The 17,779-nt window shown below is 39.3% G+C and overlaps 1 protein-coding gene across 2 annotated transcripts in view; it reads left to right on the top strand.

Annotated features, from left to right (window-relative positions):
• The window catches only part of EP300 (E1A binding protein p300), a 66,011-nt gene that overhangs the window by 12,325 nt on the left and 35,907 nt on the right, over positions 1-17,779 (top strand). Inside the window, exons 2-6 of one of the 2 annotated variants that reach the window (XM_043880877.1) lie at positions 7,292-7,929; positions 13,128-13,304; positions 14,795-15,056; positions 16,214-16,327; positions 17,223-17,468. In XM_043880877.1, coding sequence (XP_043736812.1) covers positions 7,292-7,929; positions 13,128-13,304; positions 14,795-15,056; positions 16,214-16,327; positions 17,223-17,468 — 1,437 coding nt within the window. The remainder of the gene's footprint in view (positions 1-7,291; positions 7,930-13,127; positions 13,305-14,794; positions 15,057-16,213; positions 16,328-17,222; positions 17,469-17,779) is intronic. The other variant, XM_043880878.1, reaches the window with a different exon arrangement.

The following is a 17,779-nucleotide window of genomic DNA, read 5'->3' as shown; positions in this document are numbered from 1 at the left end:
ATTCTTTACCAGCTGAGCTACCAGGGAAGCCCTTTGTTCATGTCATAATTTGCTTAAAATTCTTCAGTTGGGAAATTTTTCTCTTTACAGTAAAAATCCCAAGGTATTAACGTTAAGGATCCTCTAGGTTGCTGCTTTTATTTGTTGAATACGTAAATTTTATTCAGCTGATCTGAACTAATCCCTGTGAAGGACAAGTTGAGATGGGGGCCTGAAAAGGTGATTATTTGAACCTTTGTATTTTTCCTTTCCTTGAAGGAAAAGAAAGAAGCTGAGGAGCTTAGTGAGAGTCATGGATTGAGGCTGGTCAATATTGAAACCCACTGTTCAGTATTTGTTTAAATCCTGACATTTAAATTTTAATTATTTTTCCCTTGCATCTTCATATATACTACTTTTTGTTTGGGATTTGCTTTTCCACTAGTTTTAGACCATTGGGTTTATTTCTGTTTATGACAAACTAGTTAAAGATATAATCTCTCATTTTTAGTCATCTTTTTCCTATATGCTGCTCATGAACTTGCAACCAGGTTTTTTTCTGGGAAGCCCCTTGCAGAAGGACCTAATGGGGAAAGATTGGAAGGTTGATTGCTTAAATAAAACCCTCATGTTACATTTATTGAGCTTTAGTACTCTTAACCCTTTGGGGTTTCCCTGATGGCTCAGCAGGTAAAGAGTCTGCCTGCAATGCGGGAGAGACAGGTTTGATCCTTGGGTTGGGAGGATCCCTTGGAGAAGGAAATGGCAACCCACTCCCATGTTCTTACCTGAAAAACCCCATGGACAGAGGAGCCTGGCTGGCTGCAGTACAAAGGGTCAGAAGAGTCAGGTGTGACTGAGCACACCTCTTAACTCACCAGTATAGAGCTCATAACAGTTTGGTAATTTTTTTAGTCTGTAAATATTTAAGTTTTGTTTAAAAATGTTCAGAAAAGTTATAGTTCTCATAATGTTCACTGCTACTCTAAAACAACTGCTAAAAATGAAGTCTATTTGCTTACTTACATAGAACATTCAGCTGGAATCCAGGGACTCTATTAGAGTCCCTATTCAGTAACAAAATAGTACAGTCTGAGGGAAGCCAGTGAGGTATCACTAACTGCACCTATAAAATGGGAGAATCAGTAATATCTAATCTTGGGCCCTCCTTGGGAGGGGCAGTGTTCTCTGAGAGCCCTGAGGAGAATGTCTTCCCTCTCCCAGTTCCTCCCCACCCAGTACGTCCCTTCTGTGCTCAGTCGCTCAGTCGTGTCTGACTCTCTGCGACCCCCTGGACTGCAACCCACCAGGCTCCTCTGTCCACGGGCTTCTCCAGGCAAGAATACTGGAGTGGGTTGCCATGCCCTCCTCCAGGGGATCTTCCCGACCCAGGGATTGAACCCGTGTCTCTTGAGTCTCCTGCATTGGCAGGTGGGTTCTTTACCACTAGCGCCACCTGGGAAGCCCAATATGGTCCTGCTTTTAAATTTTGTCTGTTTCCAAGTAAACACTGCTAGGTGATCCTGAAGGATCCTTTGCTCAGTCCCACCTGGTATATAACTTTTGGGTTAATGAATTTACACATTTTTTATAGACACATAAGTACATAAGTACTTTGGAATTTTACTTTTTTAATATGTAAGCACCATCTCATGAGTTCTTTAAAAAAAACTCCATTCATTCATGGGAGTAGAATAAGTAGCCTTTTGATAGAAGAGGTAACATGAGCTCAGTTGGAAAGTAATTGGTAAATTAAGTCAGCTTGTAAAAATTAGGTTTAAACCCCAGGTATTTGGACCCCTTGAACTGTGCTGTTAGGTAGGTACCAGTGATGGCTGATGGCATTTGGGAATTCTAAATGTGCAGAACTCTGAGGCACAATCAGACCAGCTCAGGACAGTCAGTGGTAATCAAATGAAATAGTAAGATATGTTTAGTCGTGGGTCAAAGTAGATACAACCCTTCTGAGTCATCTTTGCCGTGCCAGCTTTTCTCTGATTGCGGTGAGCGGGGCTGCTCAGTTGCAGTGCACAGGCTTCTTGCTGCAGTGGCGTCTCGGGTGTGGCGCATGGGCTGTACGTGTGCGGGCGTCCGTAGTTGTGGTGTAGGGGCTTAGTTACCCTGTAGCACGTGGGATCTTCTGGATTCAGGGATCAAACCTGTGTCTCCTGGATTGGCAGGTGGATTCTTTACCACTGAGCCACCAGGGAAGCCCATGACACTCTAGTCCTCCAAATTTAATTAATATAGTCATTGAAAATAACAAGTTTTAAGGAAAGGTTAAGAGAACTTTTATAAATTTGTGAATTACCCAATCAGATGTAAATATAGTGTGCAATTGCGGAATTACTGGAAACGTTTATTATCATATTCATTTATTGAGTATATTTGAGGTGCTGTGGGAAATGTAAATGTTAAATGAGACCCTTATCTTTCAATACTTAAAATTTGGTAAAGAAGATGCACACAAATATTTAGCTATAACAAAAGGTAGAAGATAGGAAGTACATAGTTGAGGTTGTAACAGTGAACCATCTTAGAAAATAGGAGTACTTGAATCAGACTGAGTTGAACCTGAGTGGATCTTTTGTAGTGATCACTGAATTAGGTCTATTGAAAATACAGGATTGCCATTAAAAGAACAACCCTATAACCATTATCAAGGTCTACCAATGTTTACTTTCCTGTCTGCTTCACAGTGGAACCTAATTTTGTAATGAGATGTTGAATATTTTGCAACAGTAACCAAGTGCAGCAGATTTGACTGTAGTACAGGTTAAATTAAATCCTCAAGACGAGGGCCTAGAGTAAGGATTCTATATTACTGAAGTTGATTTCTCCTCAATGAACTCTCTATATGTGGCTTTTAACTACTTCTGAGGTTCTTGGAGGATTAATGAGAATAATGTATTTATTGAGGAACCGCAAACAATATGACATTGGAAGTGCCTTATAAAAATTTGTTTTCATTATTGTAAGGGAAGTCCCCTGGTTAGAATTTTGATTGGCATTGCATTGAATCTGTAGGTCAATATTGGGGAAGAATTGATGTCTTTATATAATATTGAGGATTTGTACCCATATTTTTTGTGATGTTATTCTGTTTATTTAGGTGGTCTTTAGTTTCATAGTTAACATATATCTTCTACTACTATTGTCAGATCCCCCCCCCCAATTTCTTAAATTATTTCTAATCATTTTTTACTGATATGCAGAAATGCAATTTAATTTGCTAACCTCTTACTATTTCCACTTATTTGCTTTGGAGTTTCACTGTTGACAGGTGTATTGTTTGCATACAGTAGGTTATGTTTCTTCCTTTTCAGTCTTGACTCATGAATATTTCTCATATTATTGCTTTGACTAGAGACTCCAGTTCAGCACTGACTAGAAGTGGTGGTTTTGGGTATCTTTGTCTTGCTCTGGTGCTAATGAGGCTATTTTTAATGTTGGTGCATTATCCATAATTGCTGTCAGTTTTTAGGTTTTGGAAGAGCCCGTTTTATCAATTTAAGGAAGTTCTTATCAGTTGTGTGTGTGTGTGTGTGTCTTTTTTTAAATTTTTTATTTTATATCGGAGTGTTACTGATTTACACAGGCTTCCTTGGTGACTCAGTGGTAAAGAGTCACCTGCTAATGAATGAGATGTGGGTTCAATCCCTGGATGGGGAAGATACACTAGAGAAGGAAATGGCAACCCACTCCAGTATTCTTGCCTGGAAAATTCCCACAGAGGAGCCTGGCAGGCCACAGTCCATGGGGTCGCAAAAATAGTCAGACACAACTGCAGACGAGAGCATAGTTGATTTATACTGTTGCGTTAGTTTCAGGCGTACAGCAAATGATTCAGTTATACGTGTGTCTGTTCTTTTTCTTATCAGGTTTTGATTGCTGTGGTTTTGTTTTTAAAATTGTGATTAGGTATTGACTTTTATCCAGTGCTTTTATTACAGTCATTGAACCAAATGTTTTATTTCTTCTCTGTTACTCTGGTGAATATGCAAACCTCTCTTTCCTGGATTCCTGAGATGATCCCAACTTGATCATGATATTACACCTTTAAGACATTGATGAATTTGGTTTGCTTTTTTTTTAAGGATAATTGCTCCTGTGTTCATGACCTTCTTTTCTTGTACTGGCCATGTGTACCTTTTAGAGTATTTCTGTTTTCTAGAAGTATTTGTGTGAGATTGAATTGTCTTTTCCTTGAAAGTTCAGTAGGACATGCCTGCAAAATACTTATATTTGGTCTTTGAGGAAAAATTAAGCAATGGTTCTTTGATAGTAATAGAAATATTCAGGCTTTCTATGTTTCCTTTTAAACTTTTTAAATGGAAGAATTCAATTTAATAGAAAAAAGAATTCCCATGTGTCTGTTACTTCAGGTTACTAACAATTTTGTCCCCTCCCCACTTCTGTTTTTTCTGCTGGAGTTTTAAAAAGTACATCCCAGACTTCTTGTTTCACTAGAAATGCTTAAATATGTATCTCCTAGGATTTATTTTAATAACTATTCTGTTGTCATACCCAACAAAATTAATGATTTTCTCAATATTATCCATTAATCAGTATTTGTATTATCTTGATTCTCAAAATGTATTTCCGCAGTTGGGTTGAATCAGGTATTCAAACGATATATTGTTGAATCTCTTGGTAACTTCTACCATTGACTTGTTGGAGATGCAGGGATACATATAATTTCTTTTTGATTGAGGTTTATTGAGTGCTTAACAGGAATTTATTAATTTTGTCTCCAGTTTTTTTGGTATAAAATTGATTCGTAATGCCACTTTCTCTTATTGTCTTTTCCCCTTAACTTTCCCAGAAGTTTATCTTTTATTACTCTCTTCAAAGAACCAACTTCTAGCTTTGTTAATAACCTCTCCATTTTTTTTGTTGTTGTTGTTGCATTGCTTTTGTATTTGATCATCATGTTCTTACTATTTTTCTCAAATATCTTGGATATTTGTTGATCTCTAGCTTTAAAGTTTTGAAATGTATTCTTATTGTTACTCAGTTTCTTGTGATTTGTCCTTTAATTTGTCGCTTATGTATGTGTGTATTTTTTACTTTTTATGTTTTTGGCCTTGTCACAAGGCTTGTGGGGCCTTATTTCCCCAACCAGGGATTGAACCCAGGCAGTGAAAACCTGGAGTCCTAACCACTGGACTGCCAGGGAATTCCCCATGTGTATATTTTAAATTTCTAAAGGTAGAGATTATTTTTTCCTAAACACTAAAAATATGCTGACGGTGGAATGTTTCCTTGTGTACTCCACGGGGACAGTAGAATGCAAAGCTGCTTAAAAGTTTGTATGATTCCAGTGTTGTGAATTATGTAAATAGAAGGAAATGAAGGAAATATATAATTGTATTAAGCAGTTGTCTTGAGTAGTGATGTCAGGTAAATTTTATTTGAAACCTTATTTATATTCCAAAACTATTCATGAGATAGTTTATTTTTATGATGGAGGGCCACATGATTTTTCAGAAGGAAAGAAAATAATTCTGTACTCTAAATCACGTCCTGAGATCCTGAGGTACAGTTCAGTTCAACTAAAATATCACCCTTTAAGGAGTTGGTATGTAAGTAACACATGTCATTCCCAGAGTACAGTCTGGGTGCATAGGTGGGGTGAGGGGTGGTGGTGGGGAAAAGATGGAAGGAGAGGAGGAAGAGAAAGAGACACACATGTAATTTCAGTGCCATGACAGAGTGAAAAAGAACAGGAAGTTCACATAGAGGAAGAATTATACTTACGAACCTGAGGGTAATTAGACCAAGAAGATCATTATTAAAGTGGTATCTTGTCTTTGGATGAATTATCTTTAAGAGGATTATCAGTTATAGGTTCAACTATATTTCCTTTTTAAATACCCAGTAGGACCTTTTCTGTTTAAAATTATTTTTGGCTGCACTGGTTTTTCTTACCTTTTTGTGCAGTCTTTCTCTAGTTGTGGTGCTGGAGCTTCTCATTGCAGTGGCCTCTCATTGCTGAGCACAGGCTCTAGGACACCTGGGATCACTAATTGTGTCATTTGGGCTCAGTAGTTGCAGCTCATAGGTTTAGATGCCCCCATGCCCAATCAGGGATGGAACCCGTGTCCCCTGCACTGGCAGGCAGATTCTTAATCACTGGACCACCAAGTAAGTTCAGCAGTGCCCTTTTAATGTTAAAAATACTTGGAGAATTAAAATGCAAAACACCTCAGTCCTTTATTTACATAACACTGCAATACTTTTGAGCAGCTTTCATTCTACTGTCCCCCTGGAGTACACAAGGAAACATTCCACCATCAGCATATAATGAATTAATACTGTCAACAACCAAGGACAGTTTTGCACTTCCAAAGCACATTTGGTGATATCTGGAGACATTTTTGATTGTCACAAATGGGTTAGAGGTACTACTAGCATAAACAGGAGAGACCAGGGATTTGCTGAGTACAGTGCACGGGACAATTTTTCCTTCCTCACAAGCAGAATTATCTAGCCTAGAATGTTTAGTGGTGCCGAGGACAAGGGACCCTAAGTTAATCTATAATTTTCGCATCTTCTTTTTGGCACGGGGGTAGGGCAGAGATGGAGTGGTAATGGTTTGTAGGTTGGTGAAGGAACTAGACGCATGGTTTCATATCTTACTCAGCTAGATTTTGGTTAAGGAAAACTAATCTGTGGCTTGAAGTCAGGTGAACACAACTTCATTCAGCTTTGTGGTAGGCGCTGTGTGATAGCAGTTAGAGGTAAGCCGCCCCTGTCTTCCTGGAGCTTACGCTGAGTGGTCTACAAAGAGTAGATCTTTTTTTTTTTTTAATCAGTTGTCTTTTTTATAATTATTATATTTTTAATCTTTTGTTTCATTCTGAATTAGTTTGTGTATAGATTCTGGATTTAGTCTGTGTATAGATTAGTTATTTTAACCCCTTTTAAGAAATTCTGGAATAGTAAACAATTTTAATTGTATATCTTTTTCATGACTGTCAATACAAACTTCCAGCGACTCGTAATGCATATCACACTAAGATGTGTTCTTCTTTGGTTTTATTTTAGGTACAGTTTATAAATGTTTAAACTTGTTAAAAAAAAAAAATAAACTTGGCATGATAGTACTCTTATATATATTTTATATGTACACACACACACAAATATGTAAAATAAAACTTTAGTATAACATGAAAACCTAATACAAATAGATAGTATTCCATGGAGTGAGGTTTAGAAATTATATTTAATGCTTATCAAGAACAAGTATAGAGAAATTTGTAATTTTGACTGTCATACTTTAACCTTTATCTTTCCTCTTTGTTTTTAGATTTCGGCTCTCTATTTGACTTGGAGCACGACTTACCAGATGAATTAATCAACTCTACAGAATTGGGACTAACCAATGGTGGTGATATTAGTCAGCTTCAGACAAGTCTTGGCATAGTACAAGATGCAGCCTCTAAACATAAACAACTGTCAGAATTGCTACGGTCTGGTAGTTCCCCTAACCTCAATATGGGGGTTGGTGGCCCAGGCCAAGGCATGGCCAGCCAAGCCCAACAGAACAGTCCTGGATTAGGTTTGATAAATAGCATGGTCAAAAGCCCAATGGCCCAGGCAGGCTTGACTTCTCCCAACATGGGGATGGGCACTAGTGGACCAAATCAGGGTCCCACACCATCTGCAGCAGGTATGATGAGCAGCCCCGTCAATCAGCCTGCCATGGGAATGAACACAGGGATGAATGCTGCCATGAATCCTGGAATGTTGACTGCCGGCAATGGACAGGGGATGATGCCTAATCAAGTCATGAACGGTTCAATTGGAGCAGGCCGGGGGCGACCTAATATGCAGTACCCAAACCCAGGCATGGGAAATGCTGGCAACTTAATGACTGAGCCACTGCAGCAAGGCTCTCCCCAAATGGGAGGACAGACAGGACTGAGAGGCCCCCAGCCTCTTAAGGTGAGTGCGGTTTCGGTTTGTGTGCTCTGTCAGTATATCTTGAGTGTTCCAGGGGTGGAGGAGGAGGGCCTGGGGTTATTCATTTATTCTTGACTGTTCATGTTTAATCTTATGTTACGTAGCATTTCCCACATATTATATGCCAGGGATCTATTGTCGCAAATTTTATACTATCTTCAGATAGACTTCATTTGTTCCCATTGCTTGGAATGTCCCTGTTTTTTTTTTTTTTTTAAAGTATTTATTTATTTGGCTGCCCTGGGTCTTAGTTTTGACATTTGAACTCTTAGTTGCGGCATGTGGGATCCAGTTCCTTGACCAGGGATTGAACCCAGGCCCCCTGTGTTGGGAGCATGGAGTCTTTAGCCACTGGACTACCAGGAAAGTCCCATGTCCCTGGTTTTTAAGAGATGTGTTATTTTTTTTTCCTTATTGGTTGATGGATATTAAGATGCATTATTGTTTAGTCACTTAAGTCATGTCCAACTCTTGCGACCCATGGACTCCAACCTGCCAGGCTCCTCTGTGCATGGGATTTTCTAGGCAAGAATATGGGAGTGGGTTGCTATTTCCTTCTCCAGGGGATCTTTCCAACCCAGCGATCTAACCCACGTCTCTTGCATTGGCAGGCAGGTTCTTTACTACTGAGCCTCCTGGGAAACCCTAAGATGCACTAGTTTGCCATAAAACCCCAACCAACATTCCAGGTGTTCTAATTAACCTGATTTTGGCTGTTATTTGAAAGACTTTTCTTATTTAAAAAGCCTACTTTCTTACCCTTATTAAGTAGAGAATGTTAAATACATTTTTAAATACATTTAAATATGTACTCTGTATAGTTAAAATTTTATCAGCATATATTTGATGTTTATTCCTTCATATTTTTCCTACCCATTTTTTTTTTTCTTTTTTTTTTTTTTTTTCTTTTTTCCTACCCATTTTATTCCTTTTTCTTGAAATGGCATCACACTGTAGTTGCCAGTCTCTGACATGTAGTTATCCCTAAGTTCTTGTTGACTGAAGAGAGGGCTTCCCTTGTAAGGTGGCATTGGGGGTGGGAGAGGTGTTCACATGGAGTAGGAGCGAGCGTGCTCTACTGAGGGGAGTGACGTCAGCAGCAGGGCTTGCGTATTCCCGAGAGTCATGATGGTGAGAGTTCTAGAATGAAAGTAAAACGTGGGTGAAGTGGGAGTGGGAACCCTGAGGTCACGTAGATAAATGAAAGCCCTCAAATATATATATGTGGGGTGTGTGTGTGTGTGTGTGTGTTTTATAGCTCCAGGGTAAAAGATATAGACATCTTAACTTAGGATTCTGTTTGGTGTCAACTACCTACTCTAGGTTCTCCCTTTCTGGCACTTTTATGTTGCTGTGTTGATGTGGTTTACTTAAAATATTTGGAATGAGAACCAGAAACAAGAGGTAGAATATTTATTAAGTACCTCTTCTAGATTCTAGGGATATGCCTATTAAGAGTCCCTGCCCTCCTGATGTTTATATGGGGGCAGGGATGACAAACATTACACCTTCACTGATTGAGCAAATATTTACTGAGTTGTAGCTTTGATGCGGAAGCTAGAGCAGTGAATAAACTCACTTCATGGAACTTACTTTCTAGGGTACACATAAGATGTAAATTAATAGTATTCTAGATAGTGCCGTGAAGAAAAATAAGAAAAGGCTCATTAGGAGAATGCCTAGGTTGAGAGTGGGTCACTGTTCTATTTATAATCTAAATCACAAATTTCTACATCAGCATTGTTTCAGTTTGGATATATAGCAGTAAATTAATCAGACAAAAAAAATCTTTGTCTCTGTGGAGCTTATATTTTCATGGAGAGGGGGAATTCAAATATAAAGACTTTATTACTAAAATATTTGTTTTAAGTGAGTATCACCTATATGAGTACTGAACCCATAAAGTTTAAGTAAAAGTATTAAATATAAGGCAGAGAGGAAGAATCCATGCTGAGAGAGAAAAAGACAAGTCTTTATGCCAAGTCCTGATGGATTTTAAAGGAGACTCTTACTCCCAAATTTGCAGTCTTGATGGGTGTGGTTTTAGGTGTGCTGTATCAATTTGAAAAACAGTCCCTATGGGGAGGTGAGGTCCCTGAATTAAATCAGTAGTGTGAGAGTCATAGGAGTGAGTATGGAAAATGCTTAGGATTAGGTGTCTTTTCAGTTCTGAAAGATCCCTAGCCTTCCTTGTTTATCAATGTACATACCACCCTGCCACCGCCTCCGCCACCCCCCACCAGTTGACACAGTGCCTGGGGGATGACTGGATATAGATGTATTTATCAAACCCAATAGGTAGACCAGGTCAGGATGTAGTTTAATTTTGTTTTTATCATTTGGGGATTCATGGAGTCACATTTTCACATTTACTGCTGGTGTGCATTACTGTTGATACATGCAAGCCTTGTTACGGGATTCTTGTCTCTTAAATATTCCTTACCTGTTCACATTGTTGTATACTGCTTTTCTGTTTATCAGTGTTTGTTACCATCCTGTGTTTTATGTGTTGCTGTGTTCCCTAAGTTTCTGTTTTTAATGCATCCAACACTAAGAAACAACCTGTAGAGTCAGATTTCTTTTTTAAAGAAAGATAAAATACTCCCCTGCAGTTCCTCTGGTTTTAGTTGCCTAGAACTGTCTGTGGCTTCCTGGTCCTCTGCCTTTTCAGTTGAGGTGGAGATCTGTATCGCTGTGGTCCAGGTAGGTGGTAGGTAGTTGGACATCTGGATCACATTAGCTGTAGAGAAGGGAACAAGATGAGATAACTAACTACAGTGTAGCAGAAATTAAGTACAGTATATTCCCTTCCTATTAGTGAGAGAGTAGGGGGGTTGAATAGATAGAAACAGTAGGGGTGAGGGGGGTGGTTGTGTTTATTTTCTAACACAGGCAGCAAAACTCTGAGGGAGATCGCACACAAAAAGCCTGAGGGTCTTTGTTGGTCACAGTGGCCAGAAGTGTTAGGAATGAATTACTGCCATCTGACTGGCAGTTAGTGCAATCTGTATATTTGAGACCAGGGTCTGCTAGAGTTTCTAGGTTATGCATTGTGATTGAGGGAACAAGCAACATCAGGAATTGTTGAAACTTGGTGTAGGCAATCAAGGTGATGTCTATGTGAACAAATGTGTGAAGGACCAAACTCTACTAGGATGTACTTGATAAACACATTATGCATCTTAACAAGAGACATGAAGGCATCTTACAAATTCCAATGTTTTATTTACATAAATTGTGGACTCTTAAATGGCTTTCGTTTTACATCTACCCTGGATTTCCATGCTAATAAGAAACAAAAAAAAAAAACAAAAAAAAAGAAACACAAGTGAAATCCAATTCCCCCAAGTGTAGGCGAGCACAGTGTTGGAACTATGTTAGTGTAAATATTAGTACTTTAAAAGCAATATGTAGCAGCAGTGCTTCCAGCCCCATTTAAAACTACCAAAAGAAACTGGAACTTTTCATGTAAGCTTGTTTTTGTATTTGATTATCCCTCCATTTTCACTGGTCAGATTCACATAGGAAATTCCAGTTATCGGAGACCAAATACGTTTTTACTCTGGCTGCATCCCACTGAGGCTGCCTGTTTTTTTGTTTTCACTGGAACAATGCCACTTCCCTCAGTCTCATTCCCTATCATCATCCCTGCCTTTTTGTGAACTTAGTATTTTGTTTCCTTTACAGGTTAGCATTCAGGAACCAAAAAATAGGGAAGGAAGGTATGCCACTCACTGCCTAGTTATAGGGAAAGGGAAAAGCTGAAGCAGATGTTGGAGATTCAAGAAACATGCTCTCAGGTTTGCCAGTTAATGGGTAAGGGAGATAAGCAGTACTTCTGCCATGGAGAAGTAGTCAGATTCTCATGCAGATAATGAAAGATCTGGTAAACCATCGTTTTCTCCCCCTTATGAGTAGAAAAAAGTGAGGACAGATGTCAAGAAAACCTGTTAGATACAGTCTACAAAAGCTGTGATCAGGGACTTGAATTAAGACAGTGACAGTGGGCATGGATACATGGGACTGGGTGGCTAGAGGTAGAATTTGAAGGACCCTTTGATAGAATTGGATCTGTCTGAGAAAGATGAGAAATGTGGCATGATTCCTTTAGCATCCTTAGTTTCTATCCTGAGTGCTTGCTAGTAGGCAGTGATTGACTTACATAGGGGTCTTATGTGGAAGAATAGAACTGTGAGTTGCATCACTGTTACCAGTAAGACATTTGGCTTTTGACTAATTAATGCCCTGTTCTTTGAGCTACGGTACGATGGTGCCACGTGGACTGACGTAAAGACAGGGCCGTGCTCTGTAGCATGTGGGATCTTAGTTCTCCGACCAGGGGTCCAGCCTGTGCCCCCTGCAGTGAAGGTGCAGGTTCCTAATCACTGGACTGCCGGGGAAGTCCCCAGACGTCCTTTTTAAAGCTCATAGGGATTGCAGATACACTCGGATTACTTTAAGAGCCAAGGAAGCAATGTAATAAAGCAACTAGGTGTGAGATATCAAGAAATGCAGGCTTTCAAGTTTACACGCTGTATCTAGATAATTCAGATTCAAAAAAATTTTAAATCACTATTCTACTGTGTCCCTGAATTTAAAAAAGACACATCCCCCAAACTACCAGTTTTCTACCTTGCTTTTGGTATTTATTTGTGTTTTTAACCCAGCCGCTCCACACAGCATTTGGGATCCTAGTTCCCCGGTTTCAAACCCATGCCCCCTACACTGGAAGCACAGAGTCGTAACAACTGGACAGTAAGGGAAGTCCCCTTCCCTTTTTTTTTTTTTTTTAATGCTGGAATAAGCATTCAAATGCTTTGATATATCAAGTTCTCTAATATATTTAAGGATTAGATGGTTTATTCAGTTAGATTGAATTTGTTAAGCTATAGTTTGCACATTAAATGAAAGTTATTTAGTGCATTGAAAGTGGAGATGAATAGCAGAACCTGCTTAGTAATTGTAGCTAAATGAAGACACATTTTTAATAACATCTCATATTTATAGGAAATAACTCTAAATTTACTGTACCTCAGGCCCCTAGATTATAATCTTTTTATATACGGAGAATTTCTTTTAAAGTTGTCCTTGTAAATTAGGAAGTGGAAAAGGAAAGGAAATAGTATGTCCTGTTAGTGTGGGGAATAAGATGTAATTTCTTTTCTGTTTCTTGTTCTTAGATGGGAATGATGAACAACCCTAATCCTTACGGTTCACCATACACTCAGAATTCTGGACAGCAGATGGGAGCCAGTGGCCTTGGTCTCCAGATTCCGACAAAGTCTGTACTACCAAATAGCTTATCTCCATTTGCAATGGACAAAAAGGCAGTTCCTGGTGGAGGAATGCCCAATATGGTGGGTAGTAATCTGTCTGCAGATTTGTTTTCCATCTGACACTTGAGCAAAAGAAATGTGTTTGGGACTTCCTTGGTGGTCCTGTGGTTAAGACTCTGTGCCTCCAATGCAGGGGGCATGGGCTCCATCCCTGGTTGGGGAACTAAGATCCCACATGCCATGCATGCTTGGTACAGCCAAAGATTTTTTTTTTTTTTTTTGAAGAATTCTGTTAAACTTTTATGTTTTCTGTTCCTCTGTAAAGCAGAACTCTAGGATGTAATGGGATGGTCCCTGTGATCAAGGAAGCTTATGCCTGCCTTCCATTTCACATGGTATTTTTTTACTTGGGCATTGACCAGTAAGGATGTTAGTCCAAACAGAAGCAAGTGGGGCTGCCACAATGAAAGTTTTGGGGTCCTGCCATATTCAACTCCTTGTATACGCAATTCTTTCTATAGGATAGGAAAGTGGAACCTTTTTCCTCTTTGGTCAGTCATCTGGATATCTATTGATTTATACCTGGTACTGTTAGAGACAAGTAACTTCCCTCCCTCTCAAAGTTACACATTATTTTTTTTTTTTTATAACTTTATTGAATCCTTTTATGAGCCAGATCTTTCCTAAGTATTTCACTTGGATTAAGTCCACTTGTGTATTAGTTGCTTGTCGAGTCCGACTCTTTGCGACCCCATGGACTGTAGCCCACCAGGCTCCTCCGTCCGTGGGATTCTCCAGGCAAGAATACTGGAGTGGGTTGCCATTTCCTTCTCCTCAAAGTTACACATTATTTTTAACAGTGACTGTTACTGTGGAAAAATCTCCAACTCTTCTAACATTGCTGTTTTTCTAAAGTAAAACTATCTCTAGTTGTAAATGTGTCAGATAGTCCATGTTCATCTTCAAAAATTGTACTATAGGAATTTTATTTCCTTTTCAGATATTTTAGGTTTTTTGCTTTATGTTCCATAGTCATTGAATGCCTGTATTTCAGAGACTCTTCAAAGTTTTGGAGACGGAAAGATTAACACGTTTCTCTGTCTCCAGAAATGTTTACTTTTCTATAGGAAGAAATGAATTTTGTCCAGAGTTTACAAAAACTAGTTTTTCACCCACCTGAAAGGCCCCTGCCAGGTCTCCCAAGAAACTTCACTATTTCAAAATCTAACTTGAACACGCCCTTCACAACAGATTTGTTTATTTTCCCCCTTGCACTGGGCTTTACCATGTCCTTCTCGTTCTTTTGCTCTCTGTATGTTATACATACTTTGATTATATTACTTGTTAATATAGTAATAGTAATTTATTTTCTTGTTAAATTAAGCTTCTTGATGGCAAAAGCCATCGTTTATTTATCTTAGAATCCCCTGTGTTAAAAAATTGGGTCTGGCACCTAGTAGATGACATGTCGTTAAAGGTTTTCATTGAAAATCTCCAGGTCCATATTTATTCAGGAGGTAGCACCCAGTGACACCTAACATTGAATGTGTCTTTACCGTTGTATCCCTTAGGGCCAGCAACAGGCCCCACAGGTCCAGCAGCCAGGCCTGGTGGCTCCGGTGGCCCAAGGGATGGGTTCTGGAGCACATACAGCTGATCCAGAGAAGCGCAAGCTCATCCAGCAGCAGCTTGTCCTCCTCCTGCATGCTCACAAGTGCCAACGCCGGGAGCAGGCCAACGGGGAGGTGAGGCAGTGCAACCTTCCCCACTGTCGGACGATGAAGAACGTCCTCAACCACATGACACACTGCCAGTCGGGCAAGTCCTGCCAAGGTGAGTGGGCTCGGAGGCTTTTATGCCCAGCAGTCAGTATTTATTTATGGTTAGAGCTGATCACATTTTCTCTCTCCTGAGACTCCTTACTGATAATGCTTTATTCTATGTTATGATAAAATTGAGTGTCATTTTCTGAGTGAGTATCTAGAGATGTGGTGGTAGAGGAAGTTTTAGAGACTTCTCTTTTGCAGGGGACTTTATTTGCCCCAGCATAGCCTTAAATATTGAGAGCTTACTGTCACGTAGGCAAATACTAAAAAGAATGTGACAACTCAGTATACTTACAGAGCCATTAGGGATCTGTTTGTGTTTTTCATTGGAGCGTAGTTGCTTTACGATGTTGTGTTTGTTTCTGCTGTGCAGCACAGTGAGTGTTCTACATACTCATATATCCACTCCTTCAGATTCTTTTCACACGTTAGAAAGTATTGAGTAGAGTTTCCGGTGCTATACAGTAGATTCTTATTTATCTATTTTATAGAGTATAGTAGTATATATATGTCCTTCCCAGTCTCCCAATTTTTCCACCTCCCCTGCCTGGTAATCTCTGCCTCTATTTCTGTTTTGTAAATAAGTTCATTTGTACCCTTTTTTGGGGGGAAGGTTGCACTGGGTCTTCATTGCTGCATGCAGGCTTTCTCTAGTTGTGGCGCGCAGTGGCTACTCCCTGTGGTGGCTTCTCTTGTTGCAGAGCACAGGCTCTAGGAACTCAGGCTTCAGTAGTTGGGGCTCTCGGGGCCTAGAGCTCGCGGGCTCAGAAGTTGTGGCACACAGGCTTAGTTGCTCTGTGGTGTGTGGAATCTTCCTGGACCAGGGTACCCTTGCATTGGCAGGCAGATTCCTATCTACTGAACCACCAGGGAAGTCCTGTACCCACCCCCCCTTTTTTTTAAGAGAAATCTTTTTTAAAGATTTTTCTCACACAGTGTTGTGGTCAAAAATAGAGGCTCTGGAAATCAGACTGCTTGAGTTTGAATCCCACTTTGGGTGCTCTGTGACTTTGTTCAAATTACTTAACCAGTTTTTGCCTGTTTTCTCGACTGTAAAATATTTAGGGGGTGTTAGCAAGATGCATTAATAACATTTGTAGTACTCGTTATATGGTCGATAAGTTAGCTAATAGTAATGTAAAAAATCATTTTTCTTCTTATTAGTGGCACACTGTGCATCTTCTCGACAAATCATTTCACACTGGAAGAATTGTACAAGGCATGATTGTCCTGTGTGTCTACCCCTTAAAAATGCTGGAGATAAGAGAAATCAACAGTGTAAGTGATGAAATCTTTTGAAACTTTTATATCAAAGTATTCTTAGACTCTTTACCAGTGCAGTTTGGTGAGATTTAACATACTTCTTGATTATATGAAGTTTCTGTGACTGCCAGTGCTATCATACTAGATTATTTCCATTTACCACAAACTTCATAAATATAAGGTTAGAACTGAAGTATTTACTACTTAAAATAAGATCCAGAAACATCATTGCTTTGGCATTGGGCAGATTATTACTCTTCTCTACCTGTGATCTAAATATTTAGATAATTTGAAATTAATGTTAAAGAAAAGCTTGAGGTTATTTTTAGAAGCCTGGGGGTGATAAGCTTTTCTTAGAGAAAAAAAAGTGTCAAAAGTAGAAAGTGCAGCCACCACATCTCATTTAGGATTTAAAAATTTAAATCCTAGGTTTAGGATTTAGGATTGAAAAGTAGCATTTAGGATTGAAAGATAAATTTGGAACTGCATATAGCATATTTCAAAAAGGAATGAAATTCCATAAGTTAATAAATAAACCATAGATATCCTAGTAGAGAATTAGGACTAGGAAATAGTTCACTAGAAGGGGAAATACCCAAAAGTTCCCTATTAAATTAAGTAATGAAATAAAATACCATTTCTTTCCTGTCACGCTGTCATTCATTCTTGGTGGGAACATTGATACAGCCTGTGGGGAGGCTTTTGGATATTTTGGATCAAAAGTTTCTCACACCAGTGATGCCCTTTGACCAATCAGTTCTACGTTTAGAAATTTAAGGAAATAATGGGAAACAAGATGTATGTATTTCATAATCACACAGCACTATTTTTGTGTTTAAAACTCAGACATGATAGTATTTCCTTCTCAGCATCTTTAATGTTGTAATACTCTTTCTTCTGTTTTCCCTAGCAATTTTGACTGGAACACCAGTTGGACTTGGCAATACTAGCTCTCTAGGGGTGGGTCAACAGTCCACTCCCAGCCTAAGCACTGTCAGTCAGATTGATCCCAGCTCTATAGAAAGAGCCTATGCAGCCCTTGGACTGCCCTATCAAGTAAATCAGATGCCGACCCAGCCCCAGGTGCAAGCGAAGAATCAGCAGAACCAGCAGTCTGGGCAGTCTCCCCAAGGGATGCGGCCCATGAGCAACATGAGTAAGTGTGTGTCCTCCTCGTCATGACAGAGGTGGCACCAGTTGTGTGTGTGATTGCCGTGTAACCTGCAAGGGTAGCTCCTTAGTTTATTTTAGTCTGCGTGTATGTGTATGTCTCTTTTACCTGCTCTCTGTTCTCTCCCCCCGTCTCCCCATCTTTTTTGTTGTTGTTACGTGAACAATTTTTTGAAATAACTTTTAAAAAGATTATAGTGTAAAAATCCCTTGTAATCCATATACCAGAGGCAACAGCTATTGGTGTATATCCTTCTTAATCTTGTGCATATATTAGTTTCTGTTTCTAGAAATGGG

The sequence above is a fragment of the Cervus elaphus genome, chromosome 22 (assembly GCF_910594005.1).
Source record: "Cervus elaphus chromosome 22, mCerEla1.1, whole genome shotgun sequence".
NCBI lineage: Eukaryota > Metazoa > Chordata > Mammalia > Artiodactyla > Cervidae > Cervus > Cervus elaphus.
This window is presented reverse-complemented; position numbering and strand designations above follow the sequence as displayed.